We start from the raw sequence: 27,322 nt of genomic DNA on the forward strand, positions 1-27,322 counted from the left end.
ACATCCTCCCACTTCTTTCTTTAGTTTGTCTCATCTTGCTCTCTCCTCAGGGACATACTGCTGGCCTACAAGCTTCTGAAAAAAAAATGAACTCTGTTCTGTGATGGATCCATGGATGCCCAGTAGTCACCTAACTTAAATCTTGCAAAAAAAGTGTTAGAATTTTGTCTGTCCTAAGAGCCTCACATCAATCTGTCAGCCTCCAGTGGGGCCAGGGAGTGTTGTTTAGCAAGCTAACCTCTCTAGATAGATACCCTTGCCAAGCTCTCGTGCAGGTTATTCCGGCTGGATGTTTGATAGGGTAACAGATTTCACATTGCTGTCCCCGGTCAGCAACCGCAGCATTGTACAGACATGAAGATATGGCTACACCTGAACCTGCACTTCAAATTAAGGAAAAGTTATCACTTGGTTTGTGGCTATGGAGAAGGGGGTGGATTTTTAACCATGCACCACAAAGGAAGAATATGGAGAAAGAGTTGTCGATATGCTGAGGGCTTCGGTTTGCTACAGGAGATGAAGTAATTTGTAAGACACCGCATGCCTGCCTTAGCAGCTGCCCCTTGTTAGGGAACTTGCATTTCATCCTAGTGCTGCACACTCGGGGGTCATACTGCTCCTCGCTCTCAAAGGTGCTGTGGCTGACGCTCCCAAGTAACTGAAAGCCACTGCAGGGCTCTCAGCTGTCTGTAGCAAATGTCATTTGCTGTCTTGGCACAGACAGCTCTGCAGCTCCTCTGGAGTCTTTAAAATTTGCCTGAATTGAGGCTTTGGCTCGGCTTGGCTCTGGCGAGCGTCTAGGCTCACGGCCTGCACACAGGGACTGCTGAGGGCAATTAACATTCTCACCAACAGCAGGGGCTTGGGCAGCACAGCACAACCCGCTTTGCCTTCCCACAAGGCTCCTGTAGGCTCCCGAGTGAAACTTTAGTTTTTACTCCGTTTTCTGCAGGCAGCGGGCCAGGAGACCGCCGTGCCGTGCCTAGCTGTGCCGTGCCGTGCCCTGCCGTGCCCGGGGCGGCGACCATCAGCGTCCCGGCGAGGGCGGCCCCAACGCAGCTGCCCCGGCAGCAGCACCCCGCGCCCAGCCGAGTGCCACAGCGCCGGCGCGGAGAAGCGGCGGCTGAGAGACGTGGCGAGCGACGCTGCAACATCCAGGTTGCTTTCCTCGACGAGCACTCGACGACAACGAGCTGTTAGCCCGCGCCTTCCCTGACAGCAGGACCTATATCCTCTCGCGGAAGGTTACTACCTTCTGCAACAGCGGCACCCGATGGCAGCGACGCTGGGACTTCTGAAGCGGCACTTTGTCAAGGAACGCCTGATTGGCTAAAGGGACTCTGCAATGGTTAGCTGGTAAGAGTCAAGCCCTCTGATTGGTTGCGTTGTACCTGCAATGCGTCAAGCGAAGATGCTGGAGTGCGTGTACTGGCGGGCTTCTGTGGGGCCGGCCGCGGCGGCCGCGGGTATGGCGGCGGCGGCGCGGAGCTCGGGCCTCGCCGCGCCCGCAGAGCCTTGCGGCGTGCGTAGGGCTCTCGGCCGTTCCTGGCAGGATCGTGAGCTCTAGCGCTACATTTCCCGCCTCTTCGTGCTGCTGCAGCTTGCAGCAGTAGCAGTTGCTTGGCTCGTGAGCCAGAACTGGCAGGAAGAAGCGTTTCCTCAGTCAGTTATATTTTAGGGACGGGTTTCAGTATCAAAAAGCAGCACAAAGACAAAGCCTTTTTTTTTTTTCATTCCTTCTCCATAACACAGGGTGCCAGAGGTACGAAATGTGTCAGTACAAATTGGTTTATTCTGCCCTTCCACTGTTGATGCGAGAAGCATTTCTTGGACTACTGCTCGAAGTGACAGTTTGAGTGACAGTTGGAGGAGGATATGCATGATAAAGTGATGACTGATCTCTTAAATATCTTGCTGAAGCTCTGCAAAATCCTTCAACGCCGAGAAATGCTTCTGCAAAATTAGACTCAAACTGCAAAGCTGTGCAGAGGCAAGCAAGGTTGGCCGGTCTCCATCTGGGACTTTGGGACGTTGTTGAATGTCTTGGGCCTCTCGGGCCTTGCCAAAACCCACTGCAGCCCTGTTGCATAAGGAGCCGCAGAGGTGCCATAACCACTCTTGTGGGGGTTTTTTGTCTCTAATTGAAATAAGCATAGATAAACCAGAGGCAAACAAATAACAAAAGCCTTCTCTTCACAAGTAAGAGGCTTACAGGGCCGCTTTAAATATGATGGGAGTTTCAAACCAGCAAAAACTTCGCGGCACATCTGCAAAGCTAGATACAATAACCATCTAAACATAGAAGTAGGTTACAGACATAATACTATCTAAATTCTCTAGTATTTCTGTTATTGGAGTGTTTTCATTGCTCTTTTCCAAAATTCCATTCTTGAAGAGTGAGTCAGCAAGAAGTCTGTGAATGTGTCAGGGAGCAGTATTTTAAATAACGTTTCACTGGTAAGCAATTATTAAAGAGCATGTTTACATATGAAAAAAAGTGTAAATTTGCATATTAACATAACATCCCAATTTCTTGACTCTCCTGAAAGTTTCCTTCCTAACTACAGTTTTCAGGATAACATTCCTGATATGCTGTTGGAAGGATTTTGAGTTAAATTCCATGATAATTGGTTTCCTTTATTCTGTTTGCACACCAGGAAGTAGAACATTTTTTTTTATTTTAAAATTATTGTGATTTCTTTTTCGTAGCCTTATTGAGTACAAACTGTTTTCCTGCTGGTATGAGCATTTTTACTGTCTTTTTTTTTTCCCAAAGAATTCTTTCAAAATATTAAAAACAATCTAGCCTTTTTTCCTTGTAGTCCTAGCCAAGTAGAACAACTGCAATTAAACCTTTATGGGGAAATTACATGCCTGTGCAATTACTATTATAATGTTTATGAGTGAGGGTTTGCTAAAGTGAAACATAAAAGTGAGATTGTAAGTTCATTCTGCGTCTTACTTGGTCATTTAAAGTATGATGGCATCTTCAGAAAATTAACGTTTAAAATATCAGGTCTGTAAACAGCTTGAGGTCTTAACAAGTGGAAAGGAAATGGGTATACAGCACGGGTAAAGGCATTGCACAGTGTTCTCCAGAACAACCTTAAATGCTGTATATTAGTCATAAAGCAAATTTGTTGTATTAATTTGCTACAATGACTGTACAAATAATAGAACTGCCTTTATGTCAGAGAACCTTCTAAAAGAAGTGACATCGTCATTCAATAGGAAATAAATATACCCATTTCAGGGTTAAGAAGGAAATCAGCATTGCCCCAAATAGTCTTCTGTAAAGCAGATTGTTTAAAAGATAAACTCAAGAGCTTTAGTGTTTTCAGGACAGCAATTATATTCTAAGAATTAGCTTACTTTGAGCACAGGTTGCCAGAATGAATCAATGGGAATAAAAACCAATTACATGTTTATTAGAAAGAGTTACATTGATCAAGTCCAGATGATTCCAAATCAACCAGCTTTGACTGAAAATGCTACATTTTCAGTTTATTCCTAGGGTTGCTCTATGTAGGCCATCAGTGAATATGGGAAAGGTAATACAGAGCAGTAAGCAGAGTTCATTGCAGTTTTAAATATATCACATTAAAAACGTTCTGACTAAAAACATGCACTATCCATTTAAAGCAACCATTTAAAAGGCGATATATTTACAGCAATGTCATTACACTAACATCTGTTAAATATATGCAGGTCTGCCATCTTATGGAGCCTCAATGGTACTGCCAAATAACAGAGTATGGAACGACGTGCCCATATTAGGAGAATATTTTGACTTTTCCCTTTTCAGGTAATATGTTCTTTTTTCTAAAACTTGCACCATTTTGACTCATTGTTTCTATTTGATAAGTATATTTGTAGTGTTTATGTATGCAAGTGTGCACATGTAAATACAGTCAAATACAGACATTACAGCTGCAAGTTCAACTATGCAAAAGCTGGGAAGTAATCGGAATTGGTTGTTTACATTATATGACAGCCTTGAACAACATCATCATGTGCTGTCTTTTTCTTCAAGACCACCGTTTGATTCAGGTTCAGGTTAGCTGGTGCTATTTAGTGAATAGTTGTTCAGAATTTTGCTTCAGCCTCTTTTTTTGAAGTGTGGCTATGCTGTATTTGGTGCAAGTTAGTAAAAACCAATTCTAAAGACAAAGTTATTAATTTCTCTATGGGCTTTTGTGTAGCTGTTATTATCAGGGTATTATTGTGAACAATTTTGAATGAAGTTTGTACAGGCTAAGGCAGACAGTCATCGTGGAAATTTTCAGCCAAATGATTAAAGTTTGGCAAAGCTATTAAAGTTGCTAAAATAGTGCTGTTTTATTTGGTTCCTTGGTTGGTTGGTTGGTTTCGTTTTCTATTTTATAAAAGCTGATGTCAGATAAACTTGATTAGTGACTTTTGGGTCAGCCAAGAGCAAATGCACAACACAAGAGTGTTATAATCAGTACACCAAGTATTATTATACATTATTTTCTCTCTAAGTGGTACAAATTTATTTTCAGGTGAGAAGGATTCCGCAAGATGACCTTATTGCTTTGCTCTTGAAAAGTTTGAGGTGAGTTAGGAGGATGGTCAGTCTAAGTGGTTATGATACCACTACAAGATGTGCCAACTATCTAGTATTGAATGCAGTTTTACCAGTTGCCGAAAAATCTGGTGGCACCTGCAATCTAAATACTTAGGAAGATGTCTGATTCCACTGAATTGTACTTGTACTAGAAAATACATTATATTTTCTCCGTTTAGTGTAATTTGCAAATATTCACGTCTAGGATGATACTCCTGCTGGGAAAAGACAGAGCACAACTGCCATTTAGATTACTGTCAAGTGAATTTGATGATGTGAAGTGGTACTTACCACCACAATTAAAATCTTAGCGTAATTGGTTTTATGTAAGAAAAAATGTAGTCTTCACTACTTTAAGGGAAACCTTTAATCTTGCTTGATTGTAATAGTTTATTTTTACGTAAGTCAGAGTCCAGTTCTCTCTGACCAGGTTCTTTTAGAGGCGGGTCTGTTTAATGTGTCCAATTTATTTGTTTGATATATTTGGTGTTGCATGGCATTTTGACTTAGAAGAGTGATACAGCAATGTGCTGAAATCACAATACAAGGATAAAATAGCAATTCAGGAGAATCACAATAAGAACGTGGTTCTTGTTACGGGGTCTCTGTATGTTCACCATCATGCTGAGCACCCCCAGTCACCAGGAAGGAGCACGTGGGGTGAAGCCAGCTCAAGCCCATTGCTGTCACCAAAGTGTGTGTTGTTGGTTGTTCAGTTTCTGTATTCTGTTTATAGTATACACTTCTACCCAGCCATGTCAGTCTGACTAGCTCAGGAAGACATTACTCTCTACTAGTTATCTCAAGGAAGGGTTGTTCATACAGCATGATGACCCACTGGTATGGCCATGTACCTAAAACAGATATGATCCTCCTGTGCCACACCGTTACCATGTACTCATATCTCATTCCCATAGATGTGCTGCCAGATGCAGATACCAGAGAGTGTTTCATACTGCATAATTCTGCAGCTGTAGGCATAGTAGGGCAGGTCCATCGTCAACTTGATAACCGGTAGGTGTAACATTTACTAATTTCATAAATGTCATGTGTACTGCAATGCAAACAACCTCCTGCGGTAGGTCACTGCAACTTTTTATTATAGACCTTAGGAATGACAGTAAGTTGGCATAAGGGTATGGTTTTTGTGTGGCACTCATCTGTCCAATTCCTAGCAACTCAATATAAGAATATTAACTTCCCTGTAGCTGTGTTATAAGGGCCCTCAATAGTTTTAAGCTGTCCTCCTTTAAGTTTGTCTTTCACCAAGTCAGGGAACACTGGGTTTAAAGTTTATCTACTACGTTACCTAAATCTGATTAACCTCATATATACTTGTTAACTGAAGTAGAATACAAGATAAAGCAGAGCTGGCTTCTTGTGTGGTTTTGGTAGTTAGTAATGAGGACCAAAGCAATACATGAATGTGTCACTAAAGGTGACAAATACTTTGCCAGTCTTGTGTGGAAGTTTGTAAAGCTGCTGGTAGTCAGGTTGCAGCCATTCTGGTTGCATCAGCTTTCATTTCTTCCAGTCTTGGTAATTTGGTTGCTAGAGTTTCTGTATTAAATGCATTCAGTATGCCTGATCCTGTCCCAATTCCACCCAGCAAAGTTTGCATGACACCTCTTTTAGTTCTGTGTCCTATTGGTGTATGATTTCATGGCCACTTAGCACAGAGAGGGACACTATATTTAGCACATCTTGTTCCATGCACTAGTGCTTACACTGGTTAAGTTCAAATGTGTGCTTGTGGTCATCAGTTTTGGAGCCATAATCATGGGCTCTCATCCATCATGCAATTGCATTGAGTGAAAGAGTACCTTTGTTAAGAGGTTGTTTTTGTTGCTCTATAAGATATGCAATCAGGAACAAGTGTATTCTTTCACGTTGACTTACTATTGATCATTAGCGGTGGTTATGGAATAATTGCTGTGAATTATAATACTGTTTCCATTGTTTACAATTTGTGCATAATTCTTGTGAGCCATTAAGGAACAGTTATTTGCCTTATATGCCTTAAAAGTGTACCTACTTCATTTTATTGTTGAAATCATTTGCAGTTTCCCATTCAGTATTACATACAGTTAAAGTCAGGTTAATTTTAGATCTTAGGATTACTGTAATGTTATCAACTACTTGTAACTATTTAAAAAATTGGGTTACAACTGGTGTTCAATGCCTGAGCTTTCGAAAGGCAATGTGAAAAGGCAGAACCTGTTAGAGACAAATCTCAGGGATATGTTCTCATTGTCATTATTCCCATGGTGATAAGCTAACCCTGTATTTTCCTGCAAAAGAAGACACCTAGGCCTTGAACAACCCGTTATTGACTTACTCCCTGTAGTGCCTACAGAATCCCATAGTGCTTTTCCTTTTAAAAATGTCATCCGCTATAAAATTGCATTTTTCTGTGCAAGAGAAAAGTAGCAAACCATCAGTTTAAACCAGCAGTGGTTGCTGGACCAGTCATAGCTTAGATGAGGTGCACATTCCTTCTACACCTCACTTCCAGTGAGGATGTATTTCCAGCCTTCAGGCATTGACTTTAAAGACCAATAAGGTCCTTTCTCCATATGTCTCTACCATCGGCTTGCTGATTGTTTTTCACTCAGTTCTCTAGCCATGGTGAACCAAACTTTTTTTTGCCTTGCCTTCTCAGGGTGGCACATCGGTTTTTGGAAAGTAGGGCTGATGGAAGCATTCAACAGACATCTGAGTTTTCTTGCCACTCTCTCATTGTTTGTTTTCCTTATTCATCCTGTCACTTTTAACCTGGTGAAGTATACACAAAGCCCAACACTGCACAGCACTTTCCTGAGCTGCCATTAAGGGTAACCGCTTACCAATTAAAACTGGTCTTAAAATAGGAAGGTCCTCACGATGGTTAGGAGATGCAAGCTCTGAAGCAAGTATCCTGTGGTAGTCCCCTGTGAAATGCAGCTGAAGGAAAGCCCCTGGGTGGTCATAAAGCAGAGGGAGAAGGGAAAAGAAGGAAAAAAGTAAAGGTCCCCATGATGGTTGGCCAGCAAAATTTGACCAGAGTGGCCAGGTGATCTCTCCAGGATGATCTCATGGCATGGGATGGCCCAAGCGGCCAAAGGGTGGTCAGAAGGCCAGGATAAACCTCACTGGCTCAGCAACCCAGGGTGGTCAAAGACCACACCGGGTTGTTCAGCCAGCAAGGCAGAAAATAGGGTCAGCAGGCCCTCACAAGATGCAGTATAAGCTCCAAGGCAAGTACTCCTCGAGTGCAGCTTAAGAGAAGCCCCTGCGTGGTCAGAAAGGAGAGGGAACGGGCTGCCGAGCCAACCCTCAGCCCGGGGCCGCCAGCCCCAGCCCGGGGCCGCCAGCCCCAGCCCGGGGCCGCCAGCCCCAGCCCGGGGCCGCCAGCCCGAGCCCGAGCCCCAGCCCGAGCCCCAGCCCCAGCCCCAGCCCCAGCCCCAGCCCCAGCCCCAGCCCCAGCCCCAGCCCCAGCCCCAGCCCCAGCCCCAGCCCCAGCCCCAGCCCCAGCCCCAGCCCCAGCCCCAGCCCCAGCCCCAGCCCCAGCCCCAGCCCGCCGGTCCCATACACACTCCCGCGCTGCCCGGCCCGCAGCCGCTGCCTTTAAGGGGGCCGCCCGGTGCCACGCTGAACACATCCCACCTTGTTCCTGCCTCGGAACGAAGGTTCCGGGCCGGCTCCCGCAGCGGAGTGTAGCAGAGGAATTAAAGAGCGGAGTGTAGAAAAACGCAGACCCCAATGACTCCTTCAGTAACAGAAATAAGTAAATAGGATCTGACTCTGAGTGTGAATAGGCTTTGTATCGAGCCAGTTGTGAGCACGGTGATACGTACAGGGCAGGAATCTGTCTGCCCCGTCAGCAAGATCCTCCTCATTACAATGAGGTTTGCCTTTTGTGCTCAGTAACAAAAATACAAATAACCCTGGTGCCAAACACAAGAATGTCTTGTGTGGCTTAGTAAGACATATATTAAGATGGACTTACAACTACTCCCTGGCATTTACTGTTGAATTGTTCAGTTCTTTAGTTCTAAGAGGGGAAAATGTTATTTGGACTATGAATCTTTTCCTTTAAGTGATGTATATACAACTTTGCCATTTTCTTCATTTCCTGCTATATTGCCATGACAGTATAATCATCTTCCCACACTCTTCTTTAAAGTCTTTCTGAAGAGCTTTCATGACTCTGTTCCCACAACATACAATCTTCTCCACCTCAAAAAAAGCCACCATTCTGTCAAATTATCTCTGATTTCTGTGAAGACTCGACACTGCTTACTGAGCTTATTGAAGTATTTGCTTTCCACTTATAGGAAATTATATTAACGAAACATTCTTTTCCTCCTGAATTTAGTACAGAGTGCTCAGGTAGATGTCTCCATGCAAGTTCCTGACACTCTACTCCCGAAGGAGTGACAGCCCATTTTCTGAAGAGTCCGGCATAGGTTTGTACACAGGACAGAAACAAAATCAACTTCTGAACAAAAGCATCAAGTATTAGCTAACCCAAGGGCATGTCCCTGAGGTTGTTCTTGGATCTTCTCACCTCCAGGAATCTCCTGGAGGTTTCTTTCTAAAACATTGTTAAGAGTAGATTGAGACCCATTGAATAAAAGATGTAAAATGGATGCTGGCAAGTTTAATTCCACACATTTTAAAAGAAACCAATCATAATTATCAGAATTCTCAAAATGTTGGCTTACTGTAAGCACTGAATCTTGTTCAAATATACTGGGACAATGATTGCAAATCTTTGTAACTTAAAGCCAAACATGCCTTATAGTCTGTTTCTCATACCTTTCTGTTTCCTCTGCTAGATTAAATGACTCCCAGGTCCATGAACTGTGACTTGTCTTCTCATTTCTCTCAAATTCTTTTTCCGACTCTGTCTTCCATTTTAATTTGATCAGAAACTATTCCTATAAACAGAAAGATCAAAGACATGAGGGAAGATAATAAATGAAAATGTTTTATTTACCATTTTATATCTATTATTTTGTGAAACTTGTAGTTTTCCACTCCTCAGATACTCTTTCCTTAGTCACCTGATTTTTCTACCAGTTAAGCCAGTTCCCATTATCTACAGCCAAAGATGACTGGGAGCAAGACCTACATTAACATTTTACTGTAACACATTTTTAAATTCACAGGATTGAATCTTTTGCATCACACTAAGATGAAAAATGTCTGAGGAAATGAATCTTTCCCCTTACAATCCTAGATATGGGAGAATGACCAGAAGAAAACCTGTAAGGCAAAATCCAATGATATTCCACCCCATTCCCAAGACTTAAACCTCAGTAAGTTTTGTGCCCTACAGCATGTGAATGTAATCAGCTCCCTTCTGCTAAGTTAGGATAAGCAAGAAATGTTAGGCTGTCACAAAACTGGAGTCTTAAACAGCACTGCTTTATGCAAATACAACACCATAGTGTCTATCCTTGGGTAAAACATCTACCAGAGCTGTAGGATAACACAAACAAGTGCTGGTGTCAATCCGAGGTGACCGGGGTTGAGGACGGACGGACAGTCAAAGACGGTCAACCTGTTTAATATCTTTGTCAGTGACCTATAAGAGGGAATGTGTGCAACCCTCTTAAGTTTGGGAATAAAACTGAACTGAAGGGAGCAGTTGATAATGCTCAGGTGCATCTCTCTGCCAGTCAGACGGACAAGTAAACAAGGAACTCAAAAAGGAGTTCATAAAGAAGAAGCTAATTCATAAAGCAGAAGCCCCCAGTCCCACACTGGGGATCAAACAACCTCTTACTGTGACTTCAGCAGGCCTGTGCCCCAGTCAGAGGATCAGGAAGTCTTAGGGGGTGAAAAAGGAGGCAGCAGACACCTGGCAGCAACGATGACTAACTGCCTGGGCTGTACCAAGAGAAGCACAGTCAGATCAAGGGAAGCAGCTGCCATCCTTTCCTCAGCACTCCAAGGAGACCACATCTTGAAGGGAAAGGCAGAAGGGAGTGGGAAGGCGGAGGGGAAGGGCTGCCAAGGGGAAAGGTGGAGGTGGGCAGAGGCAGAGAAGGGCCGCCAAACTGTCCTTCAGCCTGGGGCTGCCCCTCTGCTGTTGCTCCCCAAAGCAGCCCCAGCCCCAGCCCTGTCCGGCCGGTCCCGTGTGGGCTCTCAGGCTGTCTGGCCCGCAGCTGCCACTTTTAACAGGGCTGCCTGGTCCCATGCTGAACACATCCCACCTCCTTCCTGCCTTTGAACTGCTAAATGTTGAACAGAGGACCAGGAGTGACTAGTAGCACTTGTATAGAGACTATTAGAAGATAGCAAGACGTAGCATCTGCTTTCTGCCACCCCACCAGGTCACTACTTTTTCCAGGTGGGCATATTTGGCTGCCAATTAGGTGGTTCCCAGGGGCTCACCAGCTTTTCAGGTGAGCATGACATAAATCTGAGGCCTTTGCTGTCAGACAGTGTAGCTTTCCAGAGAGGGACTGTGTGCTCAGGAGGTGCTCGGAAAGCTCGGACAGTGTGGGTTGCATGAGTGGATGGTGAGGTGGATGGAGAGCTGGCTGAATGACAGAGCCCAGAGGGTGGTGATCAATGGCACAGAATCGAGCTGGAGGCCTGTGGCCAGTGGAGTTCCACCGGGATGGGTTCTGGGGCCAGTCTTGTTCAATATCTTCATCGATGACCTGGATGAGAGGAAAGAGTGTACCCTCAGCAAGTTCCCTGGTGACACCAAACTGGGAGGACTGGCTGATTCCCCAGAGGCTGTGCTGCCATTCAGCGGGATCTCGACCGGCTGGAGAGATGGGCAGAGAGGAACCTCATGAGGTTCAACAAGGACAAGGGCAGAGTCCTGTATCTGGGAAGGAACAACCCCATGCACCAGTACAGGCTGGGGATTGACCTGCTGGAGAGCAGCTCTGCAGAGAGAGACCTGGGAGTTGACAATAAACGAACTATGAGCCAGCAATGTGCCCTCGTGGCCAAGAAGGCCAATGGCATCCTGGGATGCATCAACAAGAGTGTGGCCAGCAGGTCGAGGGAGGTTCTTCTCCCCCTCTACTCTGCACTGGTGAGGCCTCATCTGGAGTCCTGTGTCCAGTTCTGGGCTCCTCAGCTGAAGAGGGACAGGGAAGTGCTGGAGAGAGTCCAGCACAGGGCCACCAAGATGATCAGGGGACTGGAGCATCTTCCTTATGAGGAAAGGCTGCAGGAACTGGGGCTGTTTAGTCTGGAGGAGACTGAGGGGATCTCATTAGTACAAATATTTAAAAGGTGCATGTCAAGAGGATGGGGCGATACTTTTTTTTTCTGTAGTGTCCAGTGACAGGACAAAGGATAATGGACAAAAGCTGGAACACAAAAAGTTCCACTTAAACATGAGGAAAAACTTCTTTCCTGAGAGGGTGAGGGAGCCCTGGCACAGGCTGCCCAAGGAGGATGTGGAGTCTTCTCTGGAGGTTTTCAAAACCTACCTGGACATGTTCCTGTGTGACCTGATTTAAGTGGACCTGCTTGAGCAGGAGGATTAGACTAGATGATCTCTAAATGTCCCTTCCAACCCCTACTGTTCTGTGATTCTGTGACTAGCATCAGCCCCTCCAGTCAGGTGGGAGTCTCCTGATTCAAGTGCTTGCAGGGACTGAATGGGTAATGGCTTTGGAGAGTGAGTAGTTTATATTACAGTGCATTAAGGAGAAATTGTGTGCAAATCAAATTGCCTTGTGAAATCCTATTCTGCTCCTTAAGACAAAACATATTTAGGTCTCAGAACCATACAGTTGGCAAAATAGTCTTGATTGGAGTGGAGTGGTAATCTCGTTTGGGTTGGTTGCTGTGAGATTAACTTGTGAGGACCTGTGCTGGGGCCTCCTGTTTCCCAGGGCAGAGGGGCTCAGTGTCTGAAAGGTCAAAGTTATAATAAGCCAGTTCCATAGCAAACCTCATCCTTATTGCTGCAGTCTTTGTGCCTTGGGAGGTACTAATGTATTTGGGCAGTAATCCTAGCCCTAAACAAGATCAGGTGCAGGATAACAAACACCATGGATACCACTACCCCTTGGTGAAACTGTCTCTTCAAAGACTCCAGGTCTCTGGAGCAGTTCCATAGCATCTGGTATTAGCTTGGAATAGGCAGAGCTTGTAGCCAAACTTGGTTGACTCTTTGTAAGTGGCCTCAGTTCTGATAAACAGAAGCAGTGGGGAAATGCAACCAGTCTGTCTGAGGACTGTGGGTGGGCTGGCACCCACTGCCATAGCATCTGGGAAGATTTATTTCATATTCACTTGAATCCCAAAAACAGAGTTGGGTACAGAGGCATCGTTGTGCTGCCTGGTGCTGGACTTGCACACTGATGGAAGCTTTTCCCCTCCAGCACCATGTGCATCTTCTCTGCCCTCAGCCTGTCCCAGGGTTGGCCCGGCCTCACCTGTGGTTGCTGCCAGTGCTGCCACGTTGTGTCGGCACTGACATCAGGCCTAAGCTGGAAACATGCCTTGCCCCATCTTGCTTTTGTACCTGGCAGTGTGGGCCGTGCAGGTTAACCCTGTCCTCTGGAGCCTGTGGGCCAGGGCTGGTTGGGTCCCCTGGCAGGGTCTGAGAGCCCTGTGCAGCCCCTGGCATTGGCAGGCCCTTTCAGCTGGCGGGTTGTGGCGTGGGCTTGCAGGCCCTGGGGCTGGCACCGCAGTCTGCTCCAGAGCCAGGGAGGAGGGTTTGTGGGACACCTCCTGACCCGCCTTACCGTGGGTTTTGCAGCAACATCCGGGAAATGAGAGCTGTGCACAAGGATCCCTTCCTGAAAAAGCACAACCTGAAGCTGGGGTTCATGTCAGCGTTTGTGAAAGCTGCAGCTTTTGCCCTGCAGGACCAGCCCGTTGTGAATGCAGGTGAGCGCTGGCCCTTGCTGGTGAGTTGCACTCTCACTGCTGAACGTGGCTTTTCCACTCTTGGAGAGCAGGTGGCCACAGCAGGGCGAACAGCTTTGGCAAGCAAGTCAGATGCCCAGGGAGAGAGGCACAGTCATACCGGCTGCAGCTGCTTTCTGTAGGCCAAGGCTAGCTTGCCAAGGCGATGCGAGGAGGGGGGCTGGGGCCATGAGTAGGCAGCCTGCAGAGGGCAGAGCTGCTGTGGGTGCAGAGGTGGCTGCTGCTGGTGCAGTGCAGCTCTCAGGGGTGGCAGGGGTGCTTGCTCAAACCCAGAAGAGAGCTAAACAAGGGCATGTTTCAGTGGGACTGACCTATTCAGACTGTGTTTCATTTCTGACTATCCCGATGCTTCTCCCACAAGTGCAGTGAGGGCTCGTTCTTCTCTGGAGTTCTATTTAAGCTAGAGATGAACAAGTTGTTTAAGATTTTGTGGCTACCTCTGGCCTGTTGAGCCCTTGAATTCAGATGCTGCATGTGTAACACAGCTTTTTTCTCATCCCAGTGATTGATGACACAACCAAAGAGATTGTGTACAGGGACTATGTGGACATCAGTGTTGCTGTAGCAACTCCCCGGGTAGGTACTTGGAGGCTTCAGCTGTGTTCCCTGCAGCCTCACCTCTGGATTGATCACGTACTTTGAGCCAGCTCAGCTTTGAGCTCTGCTGCAGCAGAAACATACTGCTGAGACTGATCTTCTAAATGAGACTTCTCATATGTTGTGGACTGCTGAGATGGATCTGGGGAGAAGATCAAGGACTCTTCTGCCCATGTACTACTAGGAGATGTAGTAACGAGGTCAATACAGATCTCAGTGGTTAATGAGTACGGCCAGGTTAGGAAAACCTTTTTTAGTTTTAATGAAACCATGAGAATATGACATAGACAGTAAAAGCCTTGTATGCCCTGCCCTTTGGCTAACCCTGCCATGCTGTTCCACATGCATGACACTGCTGCTTCAAAGATGTACCTGTCCAGAAAAAGCATGGGATGGAGATAGGTGTTGAATGAGTTGGTTCTGCTGTGAGGCGGAGGTGTGGCCAGGACGGCCAGTCTGGGGAGGGGACTACAGCATAAAGGGACTCCAATCTTGTGGAGAAAGAGGTGGCAGCTGAGCTCTGCCCAGTGTCTCTCCTTTCATGGATGTGGAGCTGGATCCAGACAGACTTAGTTGATTTTAAAAGATGGGCTTACAAAGGCAAAGATGTGGGTGCTCAGGCCAGGTTGTGCCAGCTTCCCCAGCAGCTGCCAGGGCACCAAGCAGCTCTGCCCACCACACGCCATGTGCTGAGTAGGAGGCAGGAAGCACCTCTGGGCAGGATGGGGCTGGATAAAGCTCCTGCCCCATCACACTGATCTGTGCGTAAATGCCCTCAATTTGCTGATGGTGTTTTTTGCTTCTCCCTAAGGTTTTGTGGTCCCTGTCATTGGGAATGTAGAAAACATGAACTTTGCTTACATAGAGCGCGCTATCTATGAGCTGGGGGAGAAGGTGAGAAAAGGTGGAGGATTTTCTGAAAAGAATCAGGAGTGCTGGATAGGCATGGATGGCTTTGGTCCCCCAGTGTCATCATCCCTGACCCCTGACACACATGAGCTGTGCTGGGGAGTGATGCAGTTCCATCTGTGGCTGTGCCCCTGCCTTATGGGACAGGCCTATCTACTGTCTCCCTGCTGGGACACTGCAAACTATGCAATAGTGACATGCTGTGCACCTTCACTTTTGTCTGTAGAGGCCAAAGCTGAACTGCCCTAGGGCAGGAGTCTGGTTCCTGCAAAAGCAGGAGTTAAAAGTGAAGGCAATAGAATCTTTCCCCAAAGCCAGAAAATGCTCAGATCTGAAGATGCATTTCCAATTTGTGCTGGTTTTCAGCAGAACAGATTGATAAGTGAAGCTCTTGCTATTAGTATTTAGTCATGGCAAGAGTGGAAAGGCTACTGTTCTGTCCCTGTTTCACTTAAAATATATCACAGCCTGCATAGCAAGGGCAGTCTGGGCCCCCCTAGATTGCTCACCGCAGAGGTTTTGAGGTGTCATGCCTCTGGCAGTGACCTGGTTACACTCCCTCCACAGGCAGGAATGCAGTGGCTGTGGCAGCTCCCCTGCGTTCCTGTGGAGATTGTCTCTCTCCGTCCTGGTCACTGTGATGTGACTGTTCACACGTGGGTGGGCAGGGCCCGTGACCTCTGTGGAGGCAGCACTGTTCCCGGAGGCAGGGCAAGGACACACCACTTTCACCACCGACATGCCCGACACGGGGGGTAAAGCAGCCCCCAGCACCTGTCCTTGAATTACAGCTCACAGATGTGGATCTGGATGCTGCCTTCCTGCCTGTGAGGGCTTGGCCAGCAGAGATAGCTTCAGGAGCTCAGGTTCTTCAATGTCAGCTGCATCCCAGCCCAGGGCTGCTGGTTTGGGGGGAGGGAGTAGTCCTTAATCTGATAATGCACAGTGTATGGGGAATTGAGGGGATTGCTGGTGCCTGCAGTCTATTACCCTCTACACACAACTTTTAACTAAAATATTTAACACAACAGGTTTTAAATGAAATAAAACTGGGTCCTAGTGCAGTGCAAGGAGCCTGGTAGCTGGTGGGGAGAGAAAATAGGGCATGGGACCTGGGCCCATCACTGGTGCTAAGTTGAGGCTTCTCTGGCTCTGAGTGAACCTTGTTGCACTCCAAATCCTCTTTGGCACAGAACTGACTCTTCCAGAAAAAAATGGAGTTTTCAGGGCTGGAAATCATCCTTGTCCTGATCTAGCACCAGATGAGGAAATCCCAGTGTTTGCTAAGTAGCATGGCTAGCAGGAAGACCTGGGGCAGGCTCTTAAAGCACAGGTGTGGAGCCGGGTTGGATTTTCCCTGCTACAGCAGGAGAGAGCTGTAAATAATGCAAGTGGGGGGAAAGACTGTTCTGCATTGCAGAGAGAGAAAGGGTGTGAGATGAAAGCACTGCACAGCAGAAGCTGTCTGTGGTGCTGTGAGTGTTTCCCCAAGGAGCTGGCCCTGTTGGAACAACAGCAGCTCATTCCTGGATCAGGGCAGGGTTTTTCCAGCTCTGACCTTAAGTTCAGAGGATGGTTTGTCCTTCCCTGTGCTGAGTGAGGGCAGCAGCCCCTCTTAGCAGAAAAGGACAGCTTGTCCTGCTGCTGGGTCCTGGAGCTTCCCAGCAGCAATGGACAAACCTCTGTCTGGAGTCAGCTCTCCTCTGGATGTCCCTGCTTGAGGTAGAAGGCTAGGGAGACAGGAAACACACATTCCTTCTGATATAAAGGAAGGATGAAGAGTCTGGCTGTTCTTGCACAAGTAAGTTGAGTGAAAGAAGGTTCTGATTTTAAAATGCTGCCAGGACCCAGCCCTTAGTGCTGGTTTAGGGCACAGAGAACCCACCTTGACTCAATAGATGAGCGTGGGCAAGGGCAATGCCTGTTCTGGCTGGAGCTGCAATAAATGAGGCCTTTGAACTATCCAGGGAGGGAATGTACAGTCAGGCAGTACAGCCCAGCAGACTGCTGCGTTGGATCTGCCTTGTTGGGGCCTGCTGTAGGAGGGTCATAAAATTGTAAAAACACAGAATCATTTTGGCTGGAAGAGATCATCGAGTCCAGCCTTTGTCCCAGCCCTATCAACCACTAGACCATTTCCCTAAGTGCAACATTCACCTGTCTCTTAAACATTTCCAGCGATGGTGACTCCAGCACCTCCCTGGGCAGCCCGTTCCAATGCCTGACAACCCTGTCAGTAAAGAAACTCCTCAAATCCAGCCTGAACCTCCCTGGTGCAACTTGAAGCCGTTTCCTCTTGTTCTATGGCTTGTTACTAGGGAGAACAGACTGACCTGCACCTTGCTACCAACTACCCTTCAGGTAGTTTTAGAGAGCGACAAGGTCTGCTCTGAGCTTTCTTTTCTCCAGTCAAGCAGCTGCCCTGCTTAACGCTTCCTTGGGGGGCTGTTTTTCCCCTCCTGAGCGAGTCGTGGCACAGCGGTGAGGGGAGAGGCACACTCCCGGGCTCTGCTTCCCTCTGGTGGCCAAGGGCCAGGCTGTCAGCTGTCAGCACCGAGCAGGATGGCACCGCTGGTGGCAAGCAGGAGATGGAGCCAACTAGTTACAGACACGTTTTCCTGGTGTGAGCAAGTCCGTACTCACAGGGCTTAGCACCAGTGATGGGCCACTCCCTGCACAGCCTTCAGCCTCTGCCTCACACACAGAAACCTCTGCTTTGGGCTGGGAGCAGACACCACCTGTGGGGAATTTACTCTTACCTTCCCTCCCTCTGTGCCAGTTCTCAGAGTTCATTCCTTTAAAACCTCCCTCTTTGGTCTACCAGCAGGGAGGAGCAGCCAGGCAGGAGGGGTATCATAGTTTTGGTTGGAAGAGACCTTTAAGATCATCAAGTCCAACCACTAACCTCACACTGCCAAGCCCATCAATAAACCATATCCCTTAGCACCTCATCTATGCGTCTCTTAGATACCTGCAGGGATGGAGACTCCTGTGCCAGTGTCTTAACAACCATCCCACTGAAAAAGTTCTTCCTAAACTCCAATATAAACCTCCCCTGGCACAACTTGAGGCCATTTTCTCTTGTCCTATCATTCATTACTGAAGAGATCGACCCCTGCTTCGCTACAGCCTCCTTTCAGTTAGTTGTACAGTGATCATGTCTCCTCTCAGCTTCCTTTTGTCCAGACTCCCTCAGCTGCTCCTCATCAGACTTGTGCTCCAGCCCCTTTCCCAGTTTTGTCGCCCATCTTTGGACACGCTCCAGCACCTCAGTGTGGGTCTTGTAGTGAGGAGCTGAAAATGGAACATGCTATTCAAGGTGCAGCCTCATCAGTGGTGGAGGGGGACGACACACAATCACTTCCCTGGTCCTGCTGGCCACAAGCCAGGATGCCACTGGCCTTCTTGGCACCCTGGGCACACTGCTGGCCCATGTTCAATGGCTGTCAATGAACACCTCCAGATCCTTTTCCAGCAGATAGCTTTCCAGCCACTCTGCCCCAAGCCTGTAGTGTCGCACGGGATTGGTGTGGCCCAAGTGCAGGACCCAGCATTTGGCCTTGTTGAACCTCATACAATTGGCCTCAGTCCATTGCTCCAGAATGTGACCGGGGATGTTGCCCACCCAGGAAATGATGAGCTAAGTCACAGCTGGTTTGCAAAACAAATTTGGGGCTCTCCCTTGCTCAGCACATTTGACCCAGACCTGGCTGGCCCAGATCAGAAAGAAAAGGACTCTTCTGCAAGCAATAATGAGTGGTTTATTTTTTCCAGAGCGCCAGGGGAGAAGAGCAGAGGGCTCCCTCCTGTCTCACCCCCACAACTGGCACTACCCACATGCAGGCAGGGATGGGCACAGGCCCTGGACTTGGGCCCCAGTCAGTGGGACCCAGAGGAGACAAAAGCCACAATAAAAAATAACAGGGCAGGGGAGTCACTGTAGTAGCAGCAGAGAGAAAAAACATAGGCAGGGAGTCCCAGGGTGCAGTGCTAAGTTGAGCAAGGGGTGCCCCTGAAGGGGAGCATGGCCTTGCCCCAGGGGTGGGCACCTGGGCTCCTTTGCCCACCACAGAGAATTCAGAGGAGAAGACAGCCTGACCCAGACCCCAGTCTCCTCTCTTGGACATGCCAACAAACACAAGCACAGACAGAACATGTAAGGCTGCAAAGCCTCGTGCACAGCCCACCCTGTGGCAGCCCCTGTGACCAGATCCCCAGCGTGCAGAGCTGTCAGTGCCACCTGAGGCCACAAAAGGCCAGGCCGGGGCTGTGCTCGGCTTCCGGGGGGGCACAGCCTGCCTAGCCCACCAGCCTGCTCCACGGGACAGTGCTGAAGAAAGAGTGGGACTTCAGCTTTGCCATGCCACCTCCTCCAGAACCCAAACGCTGCTTCGGGTTGTACTGCAGGAGCTGCAGGGAAAGGTGGGGACAGTGGAGCAGCCACCCAGGCTGGGCCCCGGCCTCCCTCCTGTCCCCTCGACCCCTCACCTCGGTGAGCAGCGATGTAGCAGCCATGCTGAGCCCCTCTGGCAGATGCAGCAGGGTGTGAGGTTGAATCCCTGAAGGGTGGTTTTGGGACAGTGGCTGCAGGAGGCAGAGGATGATAGTGAATGGAAGCACCCTGCTGAGCCTCCCCTGCCACACAATGCCCACCCTACATGACAGGGTTTAAAACCCAGGGCCTTGACCACCTGGAGATAACGCACAGGCACTAGGAGTCACATGCCTGATGCAACCTGGCACAGCCCCAAGGTGCTTGTGAGGCCAGGCACCCTCCTAGCCCCTGCATGGCAGGGAACCCCTGTGTCACAGCATCACATCCTTCCCTCTCCTCACACAGCCCCTCTGCTTCTTACCACTCCTGTCAGCAATTCATACAAGAGAGAGCCAAAGCTCCAACAGTCAGCTGCTTCGGTGGGCTCTGCAATCCCCCCCACTTCTGCAGAAAGAGCCAGAGAGGTGTTAGAGCTGGAGACAGCGAGCAGCAGTGGCTGCACCATGCTGAGCACATCCCACTGCCTGCCAAAGTCCCCTCTTGCTGGTCGGTGGCGCTGGGCAGAGGGCAGAAGGCAGAGGACACATCCCTTACCTGGGGCACTGTACAGCTCTTCCTGCGCCTGGCTGCAGTACTGGGGCTCCACCTCTGTCCACTGGCCAAAGAAGGTGAGACGGACGTGACCTACAGAGCAGCACCAGAGCCAAAAGCAGGGAGGTTAGGCCAAAGCTAGGGACTGTGGTAGGAGCACAAAGCCAAGCTGTAGCCCTGCAGCTGAGACCTGCCAGGCCACTCTTGTCATGCCCTGAGCCAGAGGCACTGTGTGTCCCCAGCCTCCTAGGGTTTGCCCCAGATGTCCAGCAGGCACTCACAGCTGGTGAAACTGGTTAGGTGGGCTCCAAGCTCGCCCAGGCTGCAAAGAAGCAGTTTTTAAAGAGAGGTTAGTTTTTCCCTTGCAGAGCTGTCTGTCTTTTTCTTAAGCAATTTGTACCTTGCCAGCTTGCTCCAGATGTTGCCAGCTGAGCAGGGACTTGCAGTCCCACCAACCTCAAGCACAGTTCAGCTGGTCTCAATTTTCTTGTGCTGGGACTTCCCAGGCAGCCAGTACCCATGGGGGAGCAGGGGCAATGCATTCCTGTGGCTACAGCCCCCAACTCTCCCGCTGCAGAGTCGTCTCTTCTAATAATCACTTGGAAATCCCAACCGAGACCACGCTTCCAGGCTCAGAAATAACCAAACCTCCCCAGACTGCCACCCTCCCCACAAAATAACATCAAGGAAGTCCATGTCTCCTGGAAACGGGGCAAATGGCAGTCTCCCAGCCAAAAGGCCAACCTCCTTTTCATCAGGGCAGCAGCCTGTGGTACTACCTACCAGCTGCATCAAGCAGCAGGTTCCTAGGGTTGAGGTCCCGGCACAGTACACCCTGTTGGTGAAGCCCCTCTAAGGCCAGAAGGATTTCTGCTGCCCATAGTTGCACCTGCTCCTCCTTCACAGCCCAAGCTCTCTGGCCATGCCCATGGGAAGCCAAAGCCCTGTGCTGTCCTGGTGGTGGCTGCTGGTCAAGCTGGCCACAGGTCAGGCTTCCTCCCTGAAAGGGCTCCAGCACCGCTGGGTCAGGCCCACAGGGCTTGCCAGAGTCAGATGGGGCAACTCCTGCATGAAGCTGCCTCTGAGCCAGGGTGAAGAGGGACTGAGTGCAGGGGACCTCAGACACTTGTTGAAGTGGTGGTTGCCCTGCCCCTGGCGGGCCCCCTCGCACAGTCTGCGGCCCAGAGGGAAGCCTGGCGTCTTCCTGGGGGGCTGCTCTCCCCGACACGCAGCCCGTGCTGCTGCTGCAAGCGTCCCAGGGGTACACAACCAGGCCCTGGCTGGGCAGGTGGCCAGGGCCTTCGGCTGGCGCTGCTGGCACACAGACCAGGCCTCCAGCCACAGTCTGTGTCATGCTGAGGAGCTGCCCGCCAGGAACAGCCCCCGCGTTGCTGGTGGGAGCCAGGCAGAGCTGGCAGCGGCTCTCTGGGCCCCTGGGCTCTGGGGACTGCTCCTGGCAGGGCAAGGCAGCAGTGGCTCCCAATGCTTGCTGAGTCACAGAGCCTGGGAGGCTGCTGCCTGTCCGAGCAGAGAAGATGGAGACTTGGCTGCTGCCCTGGGAGCTTCCCACGCCGTCCTCTCTACCGCGGTCCCTCAGGGCCTGGACAGTGCTTGACTCAGCAGAGTCCCGCTGGACACAGTACTTGGAGCGGAGGTGAGACCACAGCATCTCCCCTGGAAAGCAGAGAGAAGAACAAGCAGTGGGGCAGAGAGCACCTCTGGTTCCCTGCTGTGGACACAGTCCATTCGGGCACAGGCCAAGGCCCACACGCTGGGGATATGATCAAGCATCGTTAGTCTCTCCTGAAGCAAAGCTCAAGTGCACATAGAATACTCCCTGGCCCTACACAAGCACCCCATGCTCAGTGCCTTCCCCCCCCCGGACCCAGAACCCCAAAGGCTCTTTTTCCCCTCTGTTAGCAGCCGTGCTCCCCACTCTGCACAGTCCCCTTGATCCCAGCTCTACTGTTTCCATGTCACAAGCCAGCCACATCTTCACACATGCCCCGACCTCACCACCATCTCCACTTTCCCCTGAAAACCTTTTCTCTCTGTGTGACACAGATGCCACAGCATTCCCACAGCATGGTACAGAGCCCATGGGTCAGCAACGAGCCACAGCAGTGAGCCCTGGAGCCCACAGCACACTGACAGGGCTTATCAGCCTCACTACATTCAGCTCCTGGCTGCTTTCTGCAAATTCATCCTTAGCAATGCACAAGGAGCTGAGGCTGTTCTCCGGCACACATCAGCCTTCATTTGTCATTGCTGAACTCCAGCTGCTGCTCCCTACACTTCCATTCAACAAGCAGAGAGCAAAGCAGCTCTTGGGACAAGCCTCCACCTTGTCACACTTCACCAGAATGTGGGACAAGCCTCAATTCTGCCTTCTTCTTGTATCTGAACCTCAGTATGCTCCCTGCACTTGATGCTCCAATTCTCCATCTCCTCTCCTTGGTCTGATCTCAAAATCCAGTGTGACCTCTTCTTTTGCAACCAAAAATGCTTTATAAAGGCCTTATCAAAAGATTGTTTTGTTCTAAAACACCCAGGTGAACTACTTCACTTGGTTCTCCTTATCCATCACCTTCCTGTCACGGCCAAGTGGTGCCAATAAAATGAAGAGGTTTCTTTTCAAGACACTGGACCACATCAACCTCTTTACCTCCTGGCATGACTCAGTGGTTCCTAAAGCTATTTTCCATAGAATACCCACACACACAACCTCTTTCTCTTTGTAGGACTCCACAGGCCCATTTTTCAGTTACTTCCCCAGTCAGCTCTTAGCAAAGCTAAGATGAAGCTAGGATGAACCTGGAACACAAAAAAGTTCCACTTAAACATAAGAAAAAACTATTTCACTGTTCAGGTGAGGGAGCCCTGGCACAGGCTGCCCAGAGGGGTTGTGGAGTCTCCTTCTTTGGAGGTCTTCAAGACCTGCCTGGACATGTTCCTATGTGACCTGATCTAGGTGAACCTGCTTCTGCAGGGGGGTTGGACTAGATGATCTCTGAAGGTCCCTTCCAACCCCTATCATTCTATGATACTATGAAATCTCTAGAATCCCCAACACAACTGAGCAGCTCCTTCCACAAAGTGTCCAAGCCTTAGTACCCACCACTGTTCTACAAAGACAACATCCTGTGCTGTCACTATAAAAACCAGTCACAAAACAGCAGGAGAAACATGCTCGAGATTTTAAAGAAAGGGACAAGAGTGGGATGCTCCACAGCTGGGAAGCAATGCTGTCCCCACTCACCCTGCACGTGTTCCAGGTGGAGGAAGATGGAGTCCTCGCTCACATAGTAGCACAACAGTTTGACCATGAAGGGCACCCCGTGGGGGACGATGGTCTGTCGCTCACGGGTCTCAACATGGGATTTGGGGAGGCTCTGAGGAGGTACAGGTAGATAGATGGATGTTACAGTATGGTAGGGACCTGGACTCCCTGTAAAATAGCACCTGGCAGGGCAGTCCAGCCAGAAAGGCAGTGTGCCACCTGCCAAGCCCCATGGCTGCTCTGCTGATGTCACCTGCAATGGAGCTCTCTGCCTGTGGACACATGCTGAGAGGTGCATCAGCCTCCAGCACCCAGCTGTGTAGGGCTCTGCAAAGCTCTGCCAAGGCAGAGCACTCCCCACCTGGACCCTGGGGCACACTGCTGGCCCAGAGCAGTGTCCTTCCTCCACAATTGCCCCATGTCACTTCAGATGGGAACCTGCCATACCAGCCCTTTCTCCTCTTCCTTCTGGAACTGATGCTTCTCCCTGTCGTGCCAGAGCCCCCTTGTCCAATTATTAACAGTCCTTTATTTTTAGTTTCAAGGGCAATGGGAAATACCCCAAGAATTGTACTGAAAACACCTCACCCCACCACCTGTATCAGGGGCTGACGCAGATTACAACGAGCTTGGCTTGCAGCATTACCAGGCACAGAAACAGCTGACTGAGGAGAACCATTTCTGTTCTGATCACAGAAGATGCCTTATGCCAACTTCTGCCAGCACCTCCGTGAGCTGCTATTTCTGGGTCCTCTCACCTGCCCCAGCTGTCTGCTTTGGCAAAGAGGCTCTGGCATAGTAGGGAGAAGCAGGCAGATGCAAGTGGAAACACCCACCTTAAGCACAAAGGTCCCTCCAGTGGCTGGATCCTGGACAATCTGCACCTGGGAGCATTATACATGGTACAGTCAGAAGCAGTGACTGCTCCCACCACAGCCCACAGCCACAACCCACGGCACTCGCCTCTGCAACCCAAACAAACTCCCACCCAACCAAAGAAGTCTGGTGCTGCTCCAGTCCCCACTCTTGAAAGACAAAATATGGGTAATCAGCAATGAGATAGCTGTGCAGCCGGGGAGTAGAACGTTCATTAAACAGCAAGGTGCCTCCCATACCACTTGTGCTTCCTTCACAAGGCAAGATTTGGCACTACTCCTTTTGGGCTTTGGGGGGTGCACTGGGCTACCCACCTGGGCCTCAGCAGGACCTCATCGGTCCTGACAAACTGAGATGTATGAAGGGCAGAGGACAGCAACATGTCAGTGTGTGCACAGAGACAGTAAGCCAGGCATCCAATAATTAGTTTCCTCATCCAGACAGCTTGTCTTCTGGATGCCCAGGCAGGACCTGGGCATCAAACATGACTCCACGCATGGGAAAGAACTGGGTGCATCAACCTCCTTGCAAATACCTCAGGAGCTCTGGTAGGCAAAAGTAATGGGGACATTACCAGATTTCCCAACTAACTCCTACAGGGCCTTGCATCCTCGCCTGTGAATTTTCCGTGGTGGGAATGGTGTGAGTGAATACCCTCCCATTCCTTGGCGGGTGCCTGGGGGCCAGCACCCCTATTCCAGCTGCCAGGATCCTCCAGCTCACATCCCCTTTGGTCCAGCCCCAGCCTCACCTTCCAAGGTCCAGGTCAAGTCAGTACCTTATCAATCACTCCCACAACCTTGCAGCGCCTCAGGTTCTCCACTGCCGAGCTCAGCGTCCTGATGGGCCGGAAGCGCAGGCTGCTGTAACCCTGCAGGCAGGGAAAGAAGAGGATGAGGGACCTGCTGCCCATGAGAGCTGGGGCAGAGGAGTCCCTGCATTTTACAGAGGAGGCAGCAATGCTGCCAGGCTGGTCAACATCCAGGCACAACGCTCCAACAGCTGTGGTGGATTCCCAGCATCAGCTGGACCATTTTCTCGGTCAGCTTGTGGATTTGTGAAGTTTTCATGGAAAGCTTGCACTCGCAGCAGAGGCAAAACTCACTCCAAAATTTGTGCCTTGACTGCTATAGCACTAAGGGGATCCATATGGAAGGTAGTTACCTTTCTCTTCTTGTCCTTCTCACCAGGCACCAACCCTGCCCTGCCTCACTCCCCTCTCTGTTAACCACCTCCTTCCCACAGTGCAGCAAACAGACGTTGTCTTTGGCTTCCATCCACATGTGAATAATGACAGGACAGATGACATCTTTAACATCTAACAAGGTGGTTCCCTCCAGGGGCTTCTGTCCCACCAAAAAAGTCAATTTTCACCGTGATAGCAGCAAGCTAAACATGCACACCTTGGCAGGGTCCTGGGCACACCCTAGCCGAGCTGGGCCCACCTCAGCTGCTCATCACAAGGAGGGTAAAGGCTGCCAGCTCCCTCACAACCACCGCCATGCCAGGACATTCAGCAGCTCACGCCTCACATTTTCTCCACACCACCTTATCATGGCATCTGGCAGAGGCAGTTGAGGAGGCTTACTGGGGCTGCTTTGTGTGTGTGTTCTCCAGGTTTCCCAGTGCCACACACCCACCGCCACCCCGCCACGCTGCCCCATGCCAGCCCCTCACCGTGGCAGTGGGGTTGCCACCCTTCGCAGCCCACTGGAGGTGGCAGTTGAAGATTTCCTCTGCACGCCTCAAGTACTGTGTGATCTTCCGTTTCACGGCCTCCCGACGCTCCTTGTTGGGGTCAACTGTGGTCAGGGAAGAGGGCTGGTGTGAGGGGCCCGCCAGGCTCCCCTGGCCACTCTCTCTAGAAGCATGCCCCAGTCCCATTGCAATGTTCTCCAGAGGGATGCCCCGGCCTCCTGGCTGTATGCCCCAGAGGGATGCCCTGGTCCCCTCACCCTTCTCGCAGGAAGGGATGCCCCGGCTCCCTGCCTGCAATCCGTGGAAGGATGTCCCGGCCCCCTCACCGCATTCCTCTGATGGATGTCCCGGTCTCCTCGTCATTCTCCCGGAGGATGGGAAGGAGGGCCCTGCCCGGACTGGCCCTGCCGCTCTCCCCGGAGGGATGCCCCGGCCCCCACGCCCTTCGGGCAGGCTCCACGCACCCTGCACGCCGCGGAGCAGCACGTCCACGCCGTTCTGGTAGTGGTTGAAGGCCTCCTCGTAGTCCTCGCTGACGTCCCGCTCCAGCGCCATCCGCAGTTGCCGCGCCGCCTCCACCAGGTAGTCCCGCCGCCCGCCGCCCTCGGGCCCCGCCGGGGAGACGCGGCTCCGCAGCTGCCCCAGGTAAACGCGGGCCTGCGCCAGCGCCCGGGGGCACGACTCGGCCTCCGCCCGGCTCATGGCCCCGCGCCGCCGGCAGTCGGGGAGCGGGCGACGCGCGGGCGTGGCGCGGCGAGGCGCGGCGGGGCGGGGCCGGGCGGGTCACGCCGCACGGCCCGGGCCTCCCACCGACCGGTCACCGACACCCTTGGCCGGCGCGGATGGAGCGCCCGACCGCGAGTGGCGCCGCGTGGCCGAGCCCCCGGCAGCAGCCCCGGTACCAGCGGGCGGCGCGCGCCGAGCTGCGCGGCGGCGCTGATGGGCTGCGGATGAGGTCACCACAGCCCCCCGCGAGGGGGCGCTGCGCTGGGGGTGCGGGGCCGGCAGCAGCGGGGACCGGGACGGGGGGGGCTGGGAGTGACCCGGGCCGGGGGCGACGGAGCTGGAGGAAGGGTCCCGGGCCGCGAGAATCGGGCCGGAGGGGTTGGGGGCCGGGGGGGGGGAGAGTCCCGGGCCGGGGAGGGCCGGGGGTGGCCCTGGACGGGGTGGGGAGGGTTCCGGGACGGGTAGACCAGGGGAGTTCTGGAACGGGAGTGCGGGGCTGGAGGTGACCCGGGCCAGGGGTGCAGGGCCGGGGGCGAGCCGGGCCGGGATAGGATGCCTCGGCTCAGCGCGGGAAGGGGAGGCGTCAGGCCGGGGTCCCGCCGCCGCCCGCGCCCCAGTGCAGGTTCTTCGTCGCTCTGCGAAGGCGCGGTAAGCGCCGGTGCTCTGC

The 27,322-nt window shown here is 50.9% G+C and overlaps 1 protein-coding gene and 1 long non-coding RNA gene across 7 annotated transcripts; one reads left to right on the plus strand and one right to left on the minus strand.

The window, feature by feature from the left end:
- Window positions 1-968: 968 nt before the first annotated feature.
- LOC133625645 (uncharacterized) lies at window positions 969-9,491 on the plus strand. Its single transcript, XR_009818943.1, has 5 exons — window positions 969-1,356; window positions 3,709-3,805; window positions 4,524-4,576; window positions 5,506-5,602; window positions 8,946-9,491. It is a non-coding gene; the product is annotated as an uncharacterized LOC133625645 (long non-coding RNA).
- RPS6KL1 (ribosomal protein S6 kinase like 1) lies at window positions 9,480-26,632 on the minus strand. 6 transcript variants are annotated; one of them, XM_061998501.1, is made up of 10 exons: window positions 26,394-26,632; window positions 25,909-26,033; window positions 25,010-25,102; window positions 24,192-24,239; window positions 23,335-23,467; window positions 20,859-21,749; window positions 20,079-20,168; window positions 19,846-19,928; window positions 19,478-19,573; window positions 18,752-19,399 (listed from the first exon to the last, which is right to left on the minus strand). In XM_061998501.1, the coding sequence occupies exons 1-10, from the start codon at window positions 26,629-26,631 to the stop codon at window positions 19,289-19,291; spliced, it is 1,908 nt and encodes a 635-aa protein (XP_061854485.1). In that variant the 5' UTR covers window position 26,632; the 3' UTR covers window positions 18,752-19,288. The 6 variants fall into 6 exon arrangements, with proteins under 6 accessions (XP_061854482.1, XP_061854485.1, XP_061854484.1 ...); XM_061998500.1 differs by having other exon boundaries at window positions 26,256-26,632; XM_061998498.1 differs by lacking the exon at window positions 18,752-19,399 and adding an exon at window positions 9,480-9,510 and having other exon boundaries at window positions 19,846-20,168; window positions 26,256-26,632.
- Between the last annotated feature and the right edge of the window lie 690 nt (window positions 26,633-27,322).

Source organism: Colius striatus, chromosome 6 (genome assembly GCF_028858725.1).
Source record: "Colius striatus isolate bColStr4 chromosome 6, bColStr4.1.hap1, whole genome shotgun sequence".
Lineage (NCBI taxonomy): Eukaryota > Metazoa > Chordata > Aves > Coliiformes > Coliidae > Colius > Colius striatus.

Bases quoted from the DNA above. Each gene is read 5' to 3' on its own strand.
- RPS6KL1 (XM_061998496.1), bottom strand. From the start codon at position 26,631: ATGAGCCGGGCGGAGGCCGAGTCGTGCCCCCGGGCGCTGGCGCAGGCC. The intron at 23,468-24,191 runs GTGGGTGTTTCC...GTACCTCCTCAG, and splicing joins GAGGGACCTTTGTGCTTAAG to AGCCTCCCCAAATCCCATGT. The intron at 21,750-23,334 runs GTGAGTGGGGAC...TCTGCTTTCCAG, and splicing joins CCACCTGGAACACGTGCAGG to GGGAGATGCTGTGGTCTCAC.